The 20,054-nt window shown below is 39.9% G+C and overlaps 1 protein-coding gene across 2 annotated transcripts in view; it reads left to right on the forward strand.

Moving 5' to 3' along the window:
• The first annotated feature begins 483 nt into the window (after positions 1–483).
• Positions 484–20,054, forward strand: part of LOC131689080 (ecdysone-induced protein 74EF-like) — a 127,024-nt gene continuing 107,453 nt past the window's right edge. For both annotated transcript variants that reach the window (XM_058973876.1, XM_058973877.1), the window contains exon 1: positions 484–3,164. In XM_058973876.1, coding sequence (XP_058829859.1) covers positions 2,213–3,164 — 952 coding nt within the window. In that variant the 5' untranslated portion in view covers positions 484–2,212. The remainder of the gene's footprint in view (positions 3,165–20,054) is intronic.

Raw genomic sequence — 20,054 nt, forward strand, 5'->3', positions numbered from 1 at the left:
TACAGGCATAACCGCGAACGGATTGTCGTCGGACGGCACGGCAGCCTCTCTCCGCCAGCCCCTCACTCACTCGTTGCTGCCCTTCCAGACCAGAAGGGATTGCGTTTTCGTTTTCGTTTACCCACTCTCCCGAGCCGAGCATGCAACGCAACCGCACACACTAGCGAAGCAGCGCGAGAAAAAGAATGCAAATTTTCCGTATACGTGCACGGAAAGTTTCGCTTTTAATACACCAACACAGAGATGATGCGTTTTCGTTGTGCAGAATGCACTTCAACAGCATCACCCGTCGCGGGACGAGGATTGCGGATTGTATTGCATACCTATACACACCATCAAAGTATGTATGTGCTCTCTACAGTGCCGCCGTGCTCTTGCTCTCCCTTTTTTCACTCTCGCTCTCGGTACTCGGATTTGTTTCGGCAGTCGGAACAGTTTGGTTGGGTGGCGATTCGTACTCTCGCGCATTCATGCTACCGACTGCTTTGGAAAAGTAGAGGAAGGTCGGAGCACAGAGCTGTCATTTCTTGTACCGTTTCGTCATTCCGATTCAAGAACGGATCGTGTGAATACGCGTTTTGTTTTATATCGTTGTACCAGACGATTTTTATACATAGATCTATAGTTTTCCTCTTCAGTTGCTTTCAAAGAAAATACATTAAACTTTTTAGAACAGTACACAGAAACTTTTGAAGCAGGACAAAGTTGAAGAAATATGTGAACGGTCGTTTTTGTTTTTCTTTTCGTGCAAGTTGTGTTTTCTGGTAAAAGCAAGTGACCGAAAGTTATTCCCAAACCGGAAACGGAGAAAAAATCAGTGGTTTCTTACTTCAAACGCAGTTACAAAAGAGTCTACCTCAAGTGTTAAAACAAAAGTTTTTTTTCTAAGAAAAATCATTGCCGTGAAAGTGCTGTAGCCGATAGATCAAACAGAGCCGGAAAATTGAATTTTCCTTTGAAGCAAACCCACGAGTCAGTCGATACAGCGGATAGCGCCAAGCCCAAACGAGACAGTGCGGTGTAGACATCGGGTAGACACCGCCCCATACCCACCCGGGTACCACGTAAGGACACAGTGAAAAGTGAAATTTTCCTCCCGTGGAAAGTGGCTCCAGAGCACAGACAGAGAGAGAGACAGAGACGTTCGGTTTCTGGCGGACAAGCATGAGTGTGTCCCGAAAGGAAAAGTGAAAACGAGGGGGGCACCAGACACATATACAAACAGGAGTGCGCGCGCGACGTTTTCCCGTTCCCAATTTTCCCGACCACGACTCTCGAGACGGGTCACTCGGGTGGCTCTCGAAAATTTGCTAGGAGCCGAACGAACGCCCAATTTCGGGCGGATAGTCGGCTATCCTTGGCCTGCTGAGCAGCAGCGTGCCAAGTTGAAAGTGAAAACTCGGAGCTGCTTTTGTTGATTCCGCAACCACCACCAGCAGCAGCAGCAGTATCAGCAGTGCAAGTGGTTTTCGTCTCGTGGAAAACAGTGTGAAAACGCAGAAAAGGGATTTTCGTCCTTTTTTGCGGGCGGCCTATTTCGGGTTGGCCTGTTCCGCATGTGTGCGTGTTTGTTTTGGGTTGGTCGATTTTTTCGATAAATGTTACATTTTCCGGCCGGCAGCAGCGAGAAATGTGCTTGTGTGACTCAGGGATTGTTGAAACAGTAAGCAAATACACAGCCAGGAAGTTCGAATCACGTAAAATGACACAACCGAAAAGTGCTGCCGCAGCTCCTCCGGCTCGTCAATAATAAAAAAAATAATAATAATGATTATGTTATTGGAAATCAGGAAAGCTAAGGTGTGAACGGTAAACACGCACCACCGCACAAATTACCGCAAGTGGTGTGCTGAAAATGCACTGCCTAATTGGAAATTTATCGACTTGACACAAAAAAGAAGTAAATCGCAGAGGCATAATTAAAATTATAGGAAAATGAACAGCTTTAATCAACCTAGAAAAATAACCTAAATAGAGTGTTTTGTAGTTAAGCCAAGAAGAATGTTTGTAGCCAATTATTGAAAAGCCTCTAGTGAAAATTTATTCTTTGTTGGAAATCGTTGAAAAAAAACAAGTTGTTGGAAACAATAGTGCAAAGTGTCAGTTCAAAGAGAAGAAAACTATTTACAAACTACTCAGTGAATACAGAAGAACATCCGGAAGAAACTATAACAGTGTGAATCCCGGATCGAATCAAGAAAATAGAGCTGCAATGATGATGTTGCAGCATATGTCACCCCACTTTGTGGGGCAGACGGAACCTCCGGGGCCATCCCCGCCGGGGACCCCAACATCGCCGATGCAGAGTCCTTCGCCGTCCCCAGTGCACCACGCAGTTCCAGTCGCCGATCAGCCGTCTCGAATCATTATCCGTCGATCGTCGCTCCACATGGTTCCCTCGGAAGAGGAACCTCACTACAGATACAAACGGGAACCCAATTCACGCCCCAACACGCCACCAGCCTCGTTTAACCACTATGTCCCGACTTCGATCGGTACCGAGCCGTATACCGAACATTATCGGCCCCGTTCGCGGACACCTCCGGTCACTCCGACCCATCACCAGCATCGAATCGCCTCGGTGATTCAAGAACGCACAGAAAACGTCATCCGTTACATCAAAGAAGAACGCCCGGTGCGTCGTGGCTCGATTGAGGAAGATCAACAGGTGGCCGTGGCTCAGTACTATCGCAATCACCACCAGCAGGCGCTTCGTTATCACCACCAACAACAACAACTACAAGAACAACAACAACAACACACCCAGGAGGAGGACGACTACGCCGAAAGGCGACCCGCCGACGATCGCCCTTATCACCATGAGGACGAACCGGAGGTCCGCTACCACCACCAGCAGCATCGTCGACGGTTGTCGGAACGGCGTGGTGATGAACCCGACTCGGATTACAGCGACAGTCAGGCTGGTGGCGCCGTCAGTGGTGACACCGATCACTATCCCAAGTCCGAGGAGGACGAAGGCGAGGACGACGACGACGAGGACGGTAACGGTGACCGTCCGCTCGATCTGTCGATGAAGATCAAACGACGGGCCCGGAGAGATTCCGGTGGTAGCGATTCGGACGATTCGGCGGGACCGGACTCGGATGGGCATCCGCGCGGGCAGGGCCGGGCGGCCTACAAGAAAAGTCTGATGAAGCGATACCGTAAGTTTAGTTTTTTTAATCTCTATTTGACGTTCCGTTGTAATTTGAGAACTTTTCAAGGTGACCTAATTTTCGGAGGTAAGACGTCATCAGTTTGGTTACTTTTGATGGGAATAGTCGGGGGGAATAACTTCCAGACGGTCCGGCGCATGCACAAAAGAGTTGCAAACATTCGGAGGTGTTTTTTGCTCGTTTCTAGCAGGGAGAAAAAAAGCCGAACTTTCCAGTCGGAGCCCCTATGTTTTTTTTCAAGTGGGATTCCGACGGCGGCTACCGCTGCGCGCGCCGCCAAAGGGATTTCTGCTTTTGTCGAGAGAGGAAAAACTCATCGTTAATTGCAAGCAGGGATTCTGTTTGGGCTCAAAACAAGTTTCTTTTATTCGTAGAATTGGGTCAAAGTACGATTAAGAAGTGGAAAAAATCTGGCGCAAAAGGGTTGTGATTTTAGCAACTTCTTGCCTCATTCCGAACCGATCAATCGATGGGAAGTGAGTAATTGATGAGACGGCATTTGCATAATTGATGCCTTTTTCGCATAATTATTTGCTTCTGTTCTGGCCGGTTTTCCATGGGAAATTGGTTTTTTTCTCGTGATATCCCAACAGCTCTCGAAAAGAGGCCACACCCCTGTTTGGCGTTTTGCTGCGGCGCATTTGTCGACCGTTTTGCTCCTTGGAATGTACTGTGGGAGCCTTTCTCGTCATCGGTAAATTTAGATGGCGATTGGAGCTCGGTATGGCTGCAGGAATTTGCGTTTCGACCTTGTCTCATCAGAATCCGACACTAACTTAATGACAGGACTCTTGCGGGACATCACGTAGGACTAGGGGCTTGCTCAAAAATACAAATAGTGTTTTCGTTTTTTTGAGCTAGCGCTTAGTCCTGTCACTAAGTTATTGTCGGATTCTGATGTGACGAAGTAGAAACGCAATTTCCATAACTAATTTAGTTATAGGTTTTGTGCTCCTCACGCGCAAACATGATTTCAAACAATGTTTTGCTCAGTGAAGCAAAAATTGTTTTTACCTAAATTTTCTCCACTAAGGAGAATCCAATCATTTATCACTTTAACAAACAAACTTATTGGTTTGAAAATATTTTTTTATTAGAACAACAACAAATTTTTGCTTTCAATAAATACATTTTTAGTATCAATAATTTTCTTTTAATTTCAATAAAATAACTATTGAAAAACGGAACGATAATTTTGTTTTATTGAAACAATAAATAAATTTTATTGAATTCAATAAATAATTTTATTGTCTCCCGACCAATAATTTAATTTATTGAATTTAATGCATAATTTTATTGAATCTACAAATCTTTTTTCTGCGTGTAGGATAATGGTTTCAAAGTTATTTGAACTGGAGTAGTTGTTTTTTCTGTTCGATGGTGTCACTAAGGAATTGTCAGTGTCCCTTTTCAAGTCGTCGAACGTTTTACACGGACCACGGGCTAATCTGCATTCTTCACTGAGGTTCAATAGATGCCACACCCAAACTTAGTGGGCTAATCACGAGGTTACCTCAAACTATATGGTCTTGCCACTCGCCTACAGTAAATGGAATCATGCGCTAGTCGATTAGAAAGTTCCTAAAACCTAATTTAAAATTCTCATCTTGCTGAATAAAAAATTAGGAAAATTTTCCAAAATGGCGGCTAACTCAAAAAGGTCTTCTTTATCGATTTCGTTGTTTTTGGTTCCATACGCACAGAAGTCATGTCGCAACTGGCACAGCTAACTTGCGACACATTGGATGCTAGCTACTTTTTCACCAACTAATTTCTACGAAATTATTCTTTAATTGCCGCAAAGCTCTACTTTATCGACTTTGATAACTATTTTCGGGAAATTGAATACCAAGAGAAACGAAAAAATTGAAAAAATAAACGGACAGGTATTCTAGAGCGAATCAGTTATAAACTAATAACAGAAAACCAGAGCGAGACAAGCTCACGTGAGCATAATCGAAAGATAATGTGAAGAATCTTTTGTCTTCTGCTTGCTAGAAGTCAGACGTTTCACCCTCGTCCAACAGCCTTCCAATTTACTTACCTGTCGTTTCTCTTAGTCATCAATTTGCCGAAAGTGGACATCAAAATCATTACTTTTGTTTCTCTCACTCTTCAGTTTGACGAAAAAGTCATTAGAATCGATAAAGTAGAACTTTGCGGCAATTAAAGATTATAAGCATAATATGCTAGTCATAATGTTGCCCCAAAGTATGGGATCCTGCTACTCGCCTATTATAATTTAAATCATATGAATTTTTTTGCGATCTAGGGCAAAGCTACAGATTTGTTATAGGGAAATAATGAATTAAAAGATCAGGATATAAATTAAATATTTTTTCCTGGCAAACCATAATAATTTTAAGCCTTTTCAAAAAAAACTATTCCTGCTAATCAATCGAAAATTTTGAAACCTAATTCAAAATCCTCATCATGCTGAATAAAAATTCATGAAAATTTTCAAAATGGCGGCTAACTCAAAAGGTCTTCTTTATCGATTTCGTTGTTTTTGACTCCGCACGCACGGATGCCATATCGCAACTAATGGCACAGCTAAGATGCCACATACCGGATACTAGCAATCTTTTCACCAATAAATTTCTTCGTTGTTATACTTTAATTGCCGCAAAGTTCTACTTTATCGATTTTGATGACTATTTACGGCAAATTGAATACCAATAGAAACAAAAAATATGAAAAAATATAAAAAAATACGCTTGTTAGTCGATTAGGAAGTTTTAAAACATAATTAAAAATCCTCATTTTGCTGAATAAAAAATTCAGACAATTTTCAAAAATGGCGGCTCACTTAAAAGATATTTTTTATCGATTTTGTTGTTTTTGGCTCCGCTTTCTAGCCATTTTTTAATTGTCGCAAAATTCTACTCTATCGACGTTGATGACTATTTTTGGCAAATTGAATACTAAAAGCAACGAAAGATATGATTTAGATCACCATATTCGAAAAATTAATGACTAAGAGACACGAAAGAGCTGAAAAAACGGGCTGGTGTTCAAGAACGAATCAGTTGCAAACTTATAGCAGAAAACTAGTGCGAGGCAAGCTCATGTGAACATGATCGAAACAAAATGTGAAGATTTTTTTACTTTCTGCTTGCTAGGAGTAAGAGGTTCCACCCGAGTCTAACAGCATTTCCATGTTCTTACCTGTCCTTTCTTAATCACCAATTTGCCGAAAATATCCTTCAAAATTATATCTTTCGTTTCTCTTAGTATTCAATTTGTCGAAAATAATTATCAAGATCGATAAAGTAGAACTTTGTGGTTGTTAAAAAATAACAACATAGAAATTAGTTGATGAAAAAGTAGCTAATATCCGATTTCTGTCAAGTTAGTTGTGCCATTAGTTGCGACATAGCTTCCGTGCGACCGGACCCAAAAATCAACAAAATAGTTCACAATAAGACACCGCACGATACAGGTAATTTGGTGTCTAATAAAAGCACCGCACATGGCTTAATGTTACTCATGGCCGAATAATGATCGCAAGATCAAACAATCTTTCACCATCGTCGGTGTAGAAACTTTTGCTGGCGTCGGTTGCAAAGCATGATGAGTTATGCTTGCTTATCGACCATACTGTTAGAATCGGGTAGTTTGAGCAAGCAGATGGGAAAAGATTCTTCAAATTTTTCTTTCGATCCTGGTTATACAAGTCAGTCAAGCTCTAGTTTTCCGTTTATAACTGATTCACTCTAGAATCCCTATCCGTCTTTCAATTTTCATATCTTTGGTTTCTCTTTATTCATCAATTTACCGAAAATAGCCAATCTAATCGATAAAGTAGAACTTTGCGCTAAATAAAACATAATAACATTAAACTGTTTTTAAAGTCTATATAAACGTCTTAAACCAAAGAAATAAATTCAACTATTAGTAACGTAGAGATTTTGATCTATCGTCTAACTGGCAGCAAGTTGGTGTCAGTTACTGACTAGTGGAACCCGAAACGGTTAAATCCAACTTTTCTATGTTAGGTTTTGCGCCCTTAAGCGCAAATTGCTGCATCCATTTTTTCCTTTGGGGAAAAATAAATGTTGCATACATTTAATAGCGTTATTTCTCTCGATTGCGTGACATTTTATTCTGCTTCACAAGGGAAAGCTGGTATATAAAAATAAAGTACTGCGCCTAAATCATACAATCTGCGTAACGGTAGAATAACAAGGGAAACAAAGCAAAATATGACCGAAAAAGATTAATAAAAAATCAAAAAAGGCACTCTTATCAGAAAAAAAAAATCATCGCGGCACATAGGACCGGCTTATGACCCCTCGAGGCCCCATGAGCTATTTGAAGTCAGGTTCCTCTATCAAATGTAAATATTCATAAGAAATGATAAAACATCGTGCCATGTCTAACTTCAACATCTTTTGTGTGAATCGAAAGCTTCTAAGATGAACTACCGTAAACCGGGGTGACAGTAATCATTTCGAAGTAATCATTACATATTTTTAGACGCAACACATTTTTTTTCAAGTTTACTATTTTTAAACCATGTACTGTTGTATGGAGAACAAGATGGATGATTTTACCTAGAATTGTTCGCTTACAGCTATTTTTCCAAAAATGATTTCAAATTGTCTGTTTACGTATTCCGGGTTGACTTTGATAACCTGCTGGTTCACCCACATTAAGTTATTGATGTCAATGTTTTTCATTCAAATATTTGTTTAAATTAATTATGGAAAGATACTTATTATTAAATAAATGGTAATTGGTATTATACAAAGCACTTCAATGTACTGTAAAATTCGAGTAACCAAAATTCGTATAATTTGTGTCCAACTAGAATAAAACATTTTGAAAACCTTTAAAACTGATCAAATTGTTTTATTTTAGTGCTTTATCAATGCATAAAAAGTTTTATACATTTTAACACGTTGGAATATTGAACAATAAAAAAATGTTGCGAATTTTTGCTTAAAATAATTTGAAATAATTGCCAACTAGTTTCACAAAAAAATGAATTTAAAATAAACAAACTCTTAAAACAAAATTTGGCACATCCCAATGTAAAGGAAAATAAAAACTCGCTTGTATCACTCTTGCTCAAATCTGAGATTTATTTGTTTTATAAAAAAATAGACACTTTACGAAGTTTAGTAAAAATAACGTAAAGTCAAATTTCAGTTTTCTGTAGTTTTTGTACCCAAAAATCGAACAATATACTCAAAAAGTATAACAAATCAGTATTTTATAAGTTTAGAGTAAGAATCATTTCATATTATAATGATTTGGTAGAGTATTCTGGTTTAATAACCGATCTACGAAAAAAGTTTCGACTGATCAAAGTCACCCCCGTTTACGGTAGTTGCAACTGGAAAATGAAATCCACAATAATCAATATGCTGTCAGAATTAGCACGTAGAAATCTGATCTTCATAGTTAAATAATGTTTTTTGAGGATGGCAAAATTGAATTGAGCAAAAATCATAGTAATAACAATAACATAAGTTGTACAATCTACGGATAATAGTTACAGTTTCTATCGCTCAAGTGAAAGGAGATAATCGCAGTTACAAGCCTTACCTATTTTTGTGAGAAAATATTAGCTAAAACAAAAGTTACAGCTGTTCAAAAATCTTGTTAATCCCACACCACAAGGGAATTAAAGGGTTAAATATTGACATAGATATGAACTTTTTAATATGCGGGTATCCGGAAACCCTGCCAGTCTCCAATAAACTTTTTTGTGTGAAACAAATTGTTGGGTTTAGCTGAACAATATGTTTGGAAGAATTTTAGTACAAAATACGAGTCGTCTTTTGACTTGAAAATTTTAGTTTTCATTTCACCGCATAGAGAGCATCACCGCTAAATTTTCAACAGAGGGAGAGAGAGATAGATATTACATATCTTCTACAAAGTTGTAGAACAAGTAATTTGCAGTAATTCTTCTGAACAAATCCATGATGTATCCCTCCGAGTTAAGAAGTTAATATTGGCGCCCTCTATGTTACCTCACGCCCGAAACTTATCACTTTGCAGGCAGATAACTGACATTTAGGCTAGAACAAAACACCCTTAAAAACCTATGTAAACTTTCTAATTAATAAACATTAGAAATCCGTGTTTGCCAAACGTGTTTCAGACGTCTGATTTATACGGAACTTCAGTAGCGGGCATTTACACGCGTTTCGAATCGAGCCTAAACGTATGTTATCTGTGCTTTGCATTTCTTTACGTTGACTTCCATTCCGTTAAGCATGCACCGCTCTTGGAGTCTACGGATGTCTTCGTGACTTTATACGACTCCAGAGAATATTTACAAATAGGATAAAAACCAGACTTCCCATGAACATTGACAAGCTTGTACCTGTGTACAAAATTTCCTGCACACGTTCAACCTCAAACATGCTTCGTCTCGATGTACAGGTTCGCCTCGAACATCGAAAACAAGCGAACGATGTGCAAACTCTAGTTCAAACATCCGTACACCGGGTGCGTACACGAGAACGATTCGTACAAGGCAAAAAGAGTCAACGCTAGCGATGATGAGAGTGAGAAAGGGAAAACTGGTGCCACGAACCTGTGTGTACACGAGGTGTACGCACACCGTGTACGTACATGGGGTTCGGTTGTGCAGACGACAATGTGCACGTGTTTCGGTACGAAATAACGTGTTCGAGTTCGTACACAAAATGGGGGTTCAATATGAGCACAGAACCAGAGTGAACATTGTGTACGGTGTTCATTTGGAAAGACTGATAAAAACCAGTGGGCCTAAATGATTGCCTTGTGGCATGCCCGTGCGAATATTCAATATGCTAGAGTAAGCTGACCAACTCTTTCGAAAAAATCCGTCCATTGCCTACAATTTACACTTGAAATTTTCTAAGATATTGTCCATTCCTTGAGATGTATTCATCACATCCAATCTTACGAGATATAGTGTGTATACCGGCCATTTTACGGGATCAACCCTTGATTGGAATCTTGGATCCTGGTTTTCTTCGTTGTCATCGCCTTAATCGAATACTTGAATTTTCTATTAGTATTTCAACATTCAATAGTATTTGCTCTACGGTTGATCTGCGGCTATGACATTCAATTGACTCTGCTTGGTTTTCTATAATTTCAATCATTAGTGAAAAAATGTTTTATAAATATTATCTATTCACCTGTGTTTATATAGATGCTACGAAGTTGCGCAAATTTTTTTCGAAATAAAATACTTACCAATCATGAGAGTAAACATGCCTACCCTATATTTATGCTCCATATATAGCGATCTTGACGGAATCCTATTTTCGGACAGATTGGATTACCTCTCCATCTATTTCTTCATAATTTCTTTCAAATGCATTTCAATTTTTTTGTAATTCTCCAATAAAGTCGACCAATTTTAGCATTCACTTACTTCACACTTACTTCAACTTTATAGTCGTTGTTCAGGAATCCTAAAAAAAAATATTTTATTTCAAGCTTTAAGGATAGTACATACCAAAATCGAAGTTCATTAATCGAAGAAGTTTACACCGTTTGTGTGACACTTATAAGAACCAGTTTCAGTCCTCTAAAACCAATCAGACATATCAAATATCAAGAAGCAGTGTGCTGAAATAAAGAAAATAAATTACAAAATATTGCATTGAATTATATATTTCCAGCTAAACTTAGGTTGATTGTAGTGACAGACTCGTTTTCGTATTAGCACTTTTGAAGCCTGTGCACGCAGACGAAGCCGACCAGCAAGTCGACATAAAACTGACTTTTACTGGGAGCCGTGTTCACCAACATTGCCAGTAAGCTGTGAAGCAATGTTGGTAAACACGGCTCACAGTAAAACTCAATTTTATGTCGACTTCGTCAGCGTGCACAGTAGAGTGGGACATGGTTATATGAAAAAAATAAAATTTGGCTCCGAGTAACTTTTTGGGTCCCATTTAGCTCCCAGAACAACTCTGCAAATTTTTAGCTCGATCGGTGAAACTATATTTTTGCGCCCACGGTTTAAAGTTTACGTGGGATTTCGTATGGGAAAATTGTCTTTTGCAAATTAATTCTTCCAAGAGTCGCCCATTATCTTCTAAAAATAAACAGATTTCTGATTTTTATAGGAAATTTGTCAAGGAAACAAAGTCTAGAAGACTGCAAATCGATCTGATGCTTGTGGAAAAAGTTATTAAGCAAAAACCGATGGATGCCCTGAAGATTGATGAAAATTTCACTTTTCATAGCATCACTGCTTCTGTCGGTTTTATTATATACAAAATTTTTAACTTTCTCTTATTATGTACAAAAGAAGCCTCAATTTATTCATCAAAACCTTGCGAAGTGGCCAAATAGTATAGATAAACGATTTAGATACGTTAAGAGAGGATTAAAACAAAATTGCGTATAATTGGACAACCAACAGCAGTGGTGCTAGAAAAAATGAATATTTTATCAATCGTCAGAGCATCAATCGGTTTCAGCTTAATAACTTTTTTCTCAAGCATCAGATCGTTTCGTGGTTTTCGAGACTTTTTTTCTTTGTTAAATTTCCTTTACAAACCACATAACGATTTATTTTTAGGAACTAATGGGCGACTCCTGGAGGAATTATTTTGTAAAAGTTTCCTTTCCCATACAAAATCCCATGTAAACTTTAAATAGTGGGCGCAAAAATATAGTTTCACCGATCGAGCTAAGAATTTGCAAAGTTGTTCTAGGACCCAAATGGTACCTAAAAAGTTGCTCGGAGCTGGAATCTATTTTTTGTCCCACCCTAGTGCACAGCCTAATTGTTGATAACCGCAGCAAGCTGGAATTTTCAAGGAAAATCTCTACCAACAACAATCGCGCATTGATCAAAGCAAAATGTTTCATAGCGTTACTTTTCCGAGCCTCAGCTTGATCGGTATGAAACTGACTACGCCCTTAATAGACTTCTGCTGATTGACTGTTCAACGAATATCTGATCAGCAACAGTAAACACAAAAAGCGCAGCTTGTGTCACTTCTGTCAAATTAAGGTTTGAAAACGTTACGCTATGTAACACTTTGTTTGGTAAATAGTTTTGACGTTTGTGAACTTTTTCTGATTTCAAGTAACGCACCAAACTCAGTCTAAACAATGATTCCTGAATCAAGCTTGATTTGATATGTTTTACTCACTGCTTCAGTTGAAGACTTCAAACAGCATTCTGATGGTCTTTATTAGATTATCCAACGTTAAAAATTCTAAGGAATTGCAAAGAGTTCGCTATCTTTTTCTGAGCACTTTTATAAGAATCACACTGGTTGAAAATAGGAACCTTTCTTTATAGCTAATACATTCAATCTGATAGAAAGATTTACGGCAATTGGAAGCTATAATATTCTGGACCTTCTTGGCATTCACTAAGACAGTTCCATAACTAAAACAATACTCCAACATTCCAACGCCATTCCATGCCAGCAGCAATTTCGCAATCCAAGCCGATACCAAAAAATCAATAACCAAGAAACTTCCGACATTATTTCCGTGGTGACACCAGCACTAGCCAAAAACAGGAAAAAGCCATCCAAGGGCAAAGTAAAACCTTTCCCACGTGGTGCTACTATCACTCTGGCAAAACTTTCATGACATACTTTGGTGGGCCTACATACATAACCACTATAACGCTCCTGTAAATAATCGACGAAAATTCCGCTTCCTTTCTTCCGTTCCGCATCGAAACCTATAACGTCATCATTCTTCCGAAAAACGACTTCCTACTTCCAGTGAACATAAAGCATCGTCCTTTCTTGGAGCTGGCTATAGAAACAGCCTTCCTACTGCCGCTCCAAATTATCGGCCTGCCTACCCATTACACAACCGATCTCAGCCAGTTTAAATCGCTTTCCCGTCTTCTGAACTTTATTCCTTACCTTCTTCTTTCTTCTTCTGCTGCAACGAAACGAGCCTTCCGATCCTGTTCTCTCGCAGAATGCATTGCATTCAATTCCCGCACACGGCAAGTCGAGTTACATACACGCATACACCTACCAAACCAAGAAAACTAAGAAAAACTTGTCCGTCCGTCCGTCTTCTTCGGATTTGCATCCGTTCGTCGTTGTCCACTTGCCAGAGTACGCTCCTGTCTGCTCCAAAACCTCCCGCCGTTCATCCCACACTCACACGATCATTTGTGCCTTCTTCTTCCTCATCGTCGTCTTCTACATCCTATTCCATCGTAAATGTGTTGCCATTTTTCTTGTTTCCGACGTCGTCCGCCTCATCATCGACCACCGCCACCACTTTCTGCTTCCCAACAACAGTTCCCGAACGGGTTCTAAACACCGTCGCCTCCTCCGAAAGCACCTCTTTCTGTTTCTGCGCACCTCCCGCGGGATCCCACAAACCTGGGTTCCTGTTGTTCAACAAGACCGCTTTGATACGCTCATTGCAGCGAGCGCGCGCGCGTTCCCCAAAGTCAACCGTCCGAGACAGGCAGCCAGCCCACAGCGAGAAAGTCTCTATGCAGGTGTGTGTATGTGTGTGTACACGAGGAGAGATTGTACCGTCATTTCAAGTTCAAGGTCTTTTTCATTACAATAACACTATCGCGCGGCAGTCAGTTGCTGCGGCGGAGGCGGCGGCGGTGCGGATCAGCTGCAAAGAAAGGAAACGTCAGCGCAGAGCAGAGCAGAGGCCCGCCGCCAGAAGGAAAAAGTCGTGGCCGTCTTTGCGCGGTAGGGGCAAACCAAACGAGCTAAACATACAATAAACGGGTGTCCGGGAAGACAGGAAGACCTGCACTCATACACGACCAACCAGGCGACTGAGCTGGCTGTGGTGAACCGGCTGAGCACCTTCTTCTCGCCAATTCTTGAACTGTGGCGGGATTGTGTTTTGACCAATGCGCGTAGTGCGGGGTAGGCGGAGACGGCTCAGCAGAAGACAGACTGTGAAATAAATACTTGTTTGTTTGCTTCTTAGATTTCCTACTCCTTCGTCGCCGTCGTCGTTCTGTGCGTGGTGCTGGCGATGGTACCAACTGCTAATGACCGACCGGGCGGAAGGCGTGCAATTCTATCTGCGAATGTGTCAGAATCCGATCTGAGAGTCGATAATTTCTGCCCACGGGACGACGCTGCTGCCAGTTTGCACCCTCCATCGCCATTCACCGGCGAGAGCTTATTTTTAACCAGTTATCTAACAACAACGTTTTCGACAACAAAACCACCCAAGTCTGCGTACATCATCCGGGGCCAGCAGCAGCAGCAGCGGGTTCATTCCGACCCACACCCACGTCCCTGTCCGATCGAAAAAAAAACGACCGGCTGGAGAGAGGATTTTCGCTTTTTTTGTATTTTGGCATACCAACCCAAAGAAAACATCCCGTTCGGTTATTAATTTCACAAATTACTCACTTACACACATGCTCGAACTCGAACGCGCCTCGGTTGGCAGCGCTGCTTCAAAACAATTCACATATTGCATGTCGGAATTCTTTGCCCCGTGCCGCAGCCTGATCTGCCATGAGCTGCAGCAGCGGTTCCGCCTGGATGGGCAGAGTCTCGCTATCGCGCGCGGATTCCCCTTCCTTTCGATGCTGGTTGCAGCTGAGATTCGAATAAAAAAATTGCTGCTTTTACACCCGCTAAATAGAAAACAAAGGAATGTCAGAAAGATGGTGGAGAAAAAAAGTACAATAACTACTAGCTACCTCTAGTTGGTGGCGTGCAAGTGTTCGTTCGATTATTCAGACGAGTGATGAGCTAGGTGACCATCTCTGTGGTTTGTTTAGCATTTGTTTAAAGACGCTGAATCCCTCTGGATAGAGATTTGCCTGCTCTATCGTTTGTTTACATTTATCTGTCAGTGTCATTCAAATCGAGATCTGTCAATGGCTCTCGTCTGAGAAGGATTCGAAGTACAGACACTTTATATAACAGACTTTCGGAGAGAAAAACAGTAAAACTAGCAACCTTGAATGTAAACTGGCATCACGGAAGCTCCCATAAGCTTTGCATGGTCTTCCTCCTGTACTTTCCCTCTCAAACCCCGAATGGTCGTTTGGCTGCACTTTTTGACAGTCCGTTTGGCTGCAATTTTTGACACTTCGCTAGTCTGTGTATAAAGTGTCTGTAATTCGTTTTTCTTCGGATTGAGTGCTTTTGACAGGTCTCGCGCTCGATTGGAATGACACTGTCAAATAAATGGTAAGCAAATGATAGAGGTGGCGTGACTTTCTCCAGAGGGATTCAGCGTTATACCGTTTAATGACTGGGGGGGGGGGGTCGTTCGAACAGAAAATCGAAATGACATCCATCCTTCTTACAATAACAGAAAAAATATAATTTATTTTCCTCTTTACTCATTGTTTTATGTGGATATATTGCAAAAGATTGCCAAAAGAATTTCATGTGGCAATTAATTTTACGTACAGATAAATTAGCATCAACTGTCAAATGTCAAAATTTAACTGTAACTTTCATTGCAGAACTGTGCTCCTTCATTAATCTATTGGATCAAATTTTTACTTGACCCTGAAACTGAGTCCGATTGCAACCCCAACAGTTGACAGCTCATACATTTTGACAGAAGTTTAAATTTGAATCTGACTCAATTTCGTTGCTAGCAAACGGTATCAGTGTACTTGTAACTGTCCCAGAATGTATGGGCGCATGTAGATTCAGTGAAAGAAATGTACGAGCTTGGGTCATTGTATGTTTATTAGATATACCACAGAGAACAGACATCCATGGTCGAACAAAAATATTTAAAAAACGTATGTAAACATTTAAATTAATATACGATAAACACTAGCGCCGCCACACCAACCTATCCCAACTATCCGTCAAATCCATTCCGGAACCGGTTCAAAATCCTGAATAAATTCAGTATGGAATCTTGCTCAAAGAAAACAACCGATTCCGACTCTATCGGTTGATGCATTTGAGCTGGAATTCATGCTGGAAGTCCGAACCGGTTCCGGACTAGTTTGACTTGGTAGATGAATAACCGCTGTCAATTCTGTCGAACTCAGCCACAAAAAACATGACAGTAGCGCACCTGGTTTGGATATCCCAACTACCTTCGAAACCGTTAGAAATTTTACACAAGTTGAATGCTGAAGATGGACGTTCTCTGTGGATATATTATCAATATTAGAATAAAACAACAGTTTTTCATTAGATTCAGCTCAGAATTTTTGGCGACAAATATTGACACCTTTCCTCAAACTACTGTTCTACTGAAAGTCCATTCATTTTAAAACAAACTGTTAGAAAGCGTTAAACCGCTAGATAAGTACAATGAGATAGAACGCAGCTATAAACATTAACAAATTGTCAATTGACTAATCCATGTACAGTTGTGTTAGTGCGAGATTGAGATTAAATCTGGTGGAATTTGTGCCAAATGAGGTTAAATCAGATGGCGAATTACAAACATCGTGTTATATGTATGTTGTCTATACACATTACAACTGTGTTGGTCCCTAGACGACAAATAAGTCAATTATTGCGAAATGGCAGCGGTTTTTTTTATTTGGCTGCGTCCATACTTTCTGAGACAATTTTTACGACATATTGCAAAACTTACTCTACAAAATCTCAGTTTTTTGTATCGGAACCTCACCAAATATTTGTTTTTCACCGAAATCTCACTGAAAGTGACGTTGGTTAGCTGAGGGCGCTGAGGATCGGTTTCGCTCAAAATCTCAGCAAATAAATGTCACTTTGCTGAAACATCGGTTTCAAATTTTCCTGACAACATTGCTGTGCGGTTTTTGCCAAAATGTACATTGAATCGAATGTGTATATTGTGCGTCAACTCTCTAACTGAATACAGACAGTTAAAGCATTTGTTTGGTCGAGCAGTCGCTAGAATAGTCGTTATCACATCATTGTCAGTCGGGTTGTCAAAAATTAATCGAGTCATTCAATGGCTGTGAATCGCACACAGATATAATGCGTAAGGGTGTGGAATGAGAATGTTAGCCTACAGTAAACATAACCTCAATTCCCATAGTCCGACAAAGTTTACCCTCGACTGTCGCACTAACACAATCACGCATGAATTAGACTCTATGCAATGAATGAAACAGCAAGGGATAGCGAGATGAAGAGAAAGAAAGGTGGGGACATTTGGCATTTTTGAATTTATTAGTTTTATACAGTCGTGATTCGCTGGTTGGATACATGTTAACTGGACCGCTTTTTAGTTGGACCTCCGATAGACCATTGCCGAACTAAAAAACATCTGAACGTCAAAATCTCGTATCAAATTTACTTTGACAATCAATCTGACAATATATAGAGATGTGAACAGATGCATTTACACTGCCAACATCTCCTTTGAAGAGTTGTTGAGATTTATCAGTCGGTCCAACTAGCGAATCAAATTCGTTAGTCGGACAAGGCTGTGGCCCACCCAACGAATCACGACTGTACTTGTAAAATTTAGCATGGCCGTCAGGCCCCTGAAAATAAACATAAACATCGGGATGAGCATCCTGATTCTTTGGCGCACGATAAAAAGAGAGAACTGACCGAGCTTCAGTCGGATCTTCCGATTCGAACACCACTTTTTATCTTGAAACTACCGATAAAATAGTTATGACCGATCCGAAACAAAACTTATATCAATAGAGAAGCCCACTACGTCATTTGTTGTCATGCTTTTCTTCTTCATATCCCCCTGCTTTATCGGCTTCATCGAAGAAAATTGATAACCTCTCTCATACATAAAAATGTTCTCACCTGTATCCGTCTTGGGTAGCGAATGCACAATGATTGCTTTGGTTTGACTTCTACCGCACGGGGAGTCATAATACCCGCAATTAGAAGAAGGATGATGAATAAAAGCATTATTTTATAGGAAATAAATTATACTTAAAATATAAATATTTCAGACATGTTTTCATCGTTGCTAGCATTTCGAAAGTACTGCTTTTTCAACAGACATTTTTACGAATTGGAATTATTCAATACCCCATACATTGCGAAACCGTCTACACCGTTCGCATATCCCCTGTATTCGTACGCCTACTTTCAGACACTGCAGAAGTAGCCGCTAAAATCCAGCCCTAGGTATCCTTCAAACCCATTGTCAAGAAGGCATAAAACCTAACCATCTTTTATACCAACAGATTGCAAACATACAAACCTTAGAGTCCTTCGCATTTTTTGGGTTAGAGAAATCTCTAACCCTATATGTGTAGGTTGGGAATTGTGCAACTCCATTTTCACCCATTCCCCATCATCCATACCTCGATACAAAAATATGGATTTTATTCCGCAACCATTCAGCATAATGTTATCGACCCGAAAAAAAACCATTTTATCACGTAGGGATCTGACCCGAGTTTGTGATCAGCGTTGTTTGGTGATATGTGATTTGCATTCAAAGTTAGGTAGGAAGGAATATGTTTCGTCATCTGGATTCTCACTGCATTAACTGTTGAATGTACATTATTACGATAATCCTTTAACTTCGAGTAAGAGCAAATCGATGAACCTTGATTTCATCAGTCTTCCGTATATACGGGAATGTTGACTCAAGCACTGTTGTATTCAATGTGGTGTTGCATAAAGTTCTTTCACCAAGCGCACATTTGGTCTAATACGAGTTTGTTTAGAGTAAGTCGCAATGATAATTTATTTGGTATAGGCATTTATCACTTCGGTGGTTAGCTGATTAAACTGCTCGGACGAAGGAACGATACTGTACTGTTTGTGCAGTGGAAAAGCAACAAAGCAGTAGAATTGATTGCTTGGATTCTTGTTAGCTACAACAGAGTATTTTTTTGCTTCTGCTCTAGGCAAGATTAGAAGCATACGAAAGTCACACAATAAAAGCATATTTTTTAACATTTTATTTCGCTTTGGAGTCTCTTAGTTTCCTAGGGCTTCAGGACCCTAGAACCGGTTGTTATCAGAAATGGTACTAGGAAATGGAACAACAAACGCCAAATTTTACTCTCAAATGACACACTTAATACGTTTTCCTCTGGGTGTGCAAAACGATGTGATGTTAGTTGTTGATATTGACTGAACCGAATTCAGAGGAAAAAGACGAGCATTTCGATCCCGATAAAACTTTACACGATCGGAACAGATGATCCTGAAAAACCATATGACAATCCATTGTTGTACAACAATAGATCTGACAACAAAACAACAATTATCGAATCCTTGAAAAAGGTTCCAAACGGACCGAAACGTCGCATGAAGACAAAATAGTTTGTTTTTGCTTAAAAATTAGACTGCAAAGCCATACACCTAACCAGTTAATTTCCGTAAGGATAAAATGACGTTTGACAAATATTAACCTTTCTATTCCCGTTAAAACGAAATTATTCCGAATTATTTCATGAGGAAAATAAATAAATTTGCGCTGCAAAAAACGATTAAGGTTAGATATTTCGTGAGGAAAACAAACCAAACTCCTTTGGTTTGACTTTGCATCTGTCGTTGCAAATGAGTTGTCAGTCTTAAGGTTCAACTGAGAAAGCTTGGAAAAGCGGCCATCTTAGAAAATGAAAAAAGCAGCACCGTTGGAAAAATCTTCATGAAAATATAGCAATAATACCCCCCTCAATGTCCCGAATACTTTGATTCATTTTCATGAAGATTTTTTCAACTGTGTGAGAAAAAACTGCTTTTTTCGTTTTCTAGTAACTTTCTGAGCAAAGAGCCCACTTGCCGTACCGACGTTAGATTGCCAATGGACGCTGAACAAACTTCGTTCGGTTGATGAATAAGAAAGAAATTAATTGAACGTGAAAAAAGTTCGTACAGTTTTAAGTGACTTCAGATTTCGTAATGCTCTCATCTTATGAATATTTGAAAATGACACGCCAGTATGGAAAAGAAAAATGTACCTTTATAAAAAAATCTGAACTGAACTTAGTAGATCTACTCTACATTACCGACAGTGAAGCTCTTCATTTTCTTTATC

Source organism: Topomyia yanbarensis, chromosome 3 (assembly GCF_030247195.1).
Source record: "Topomyia yanbarensis strain Yona2022 chromosome 3, ASM3024719v1, whole genome shotgun sequence".
In the NCBI taxonomy this organism is placed as follows: domain Eukaryota; kingdom Metazoa; phylum Arthropoda; class Insecta; order Diptera; family Culicidae; genus Topomyia; species Topomyia yanbarensis.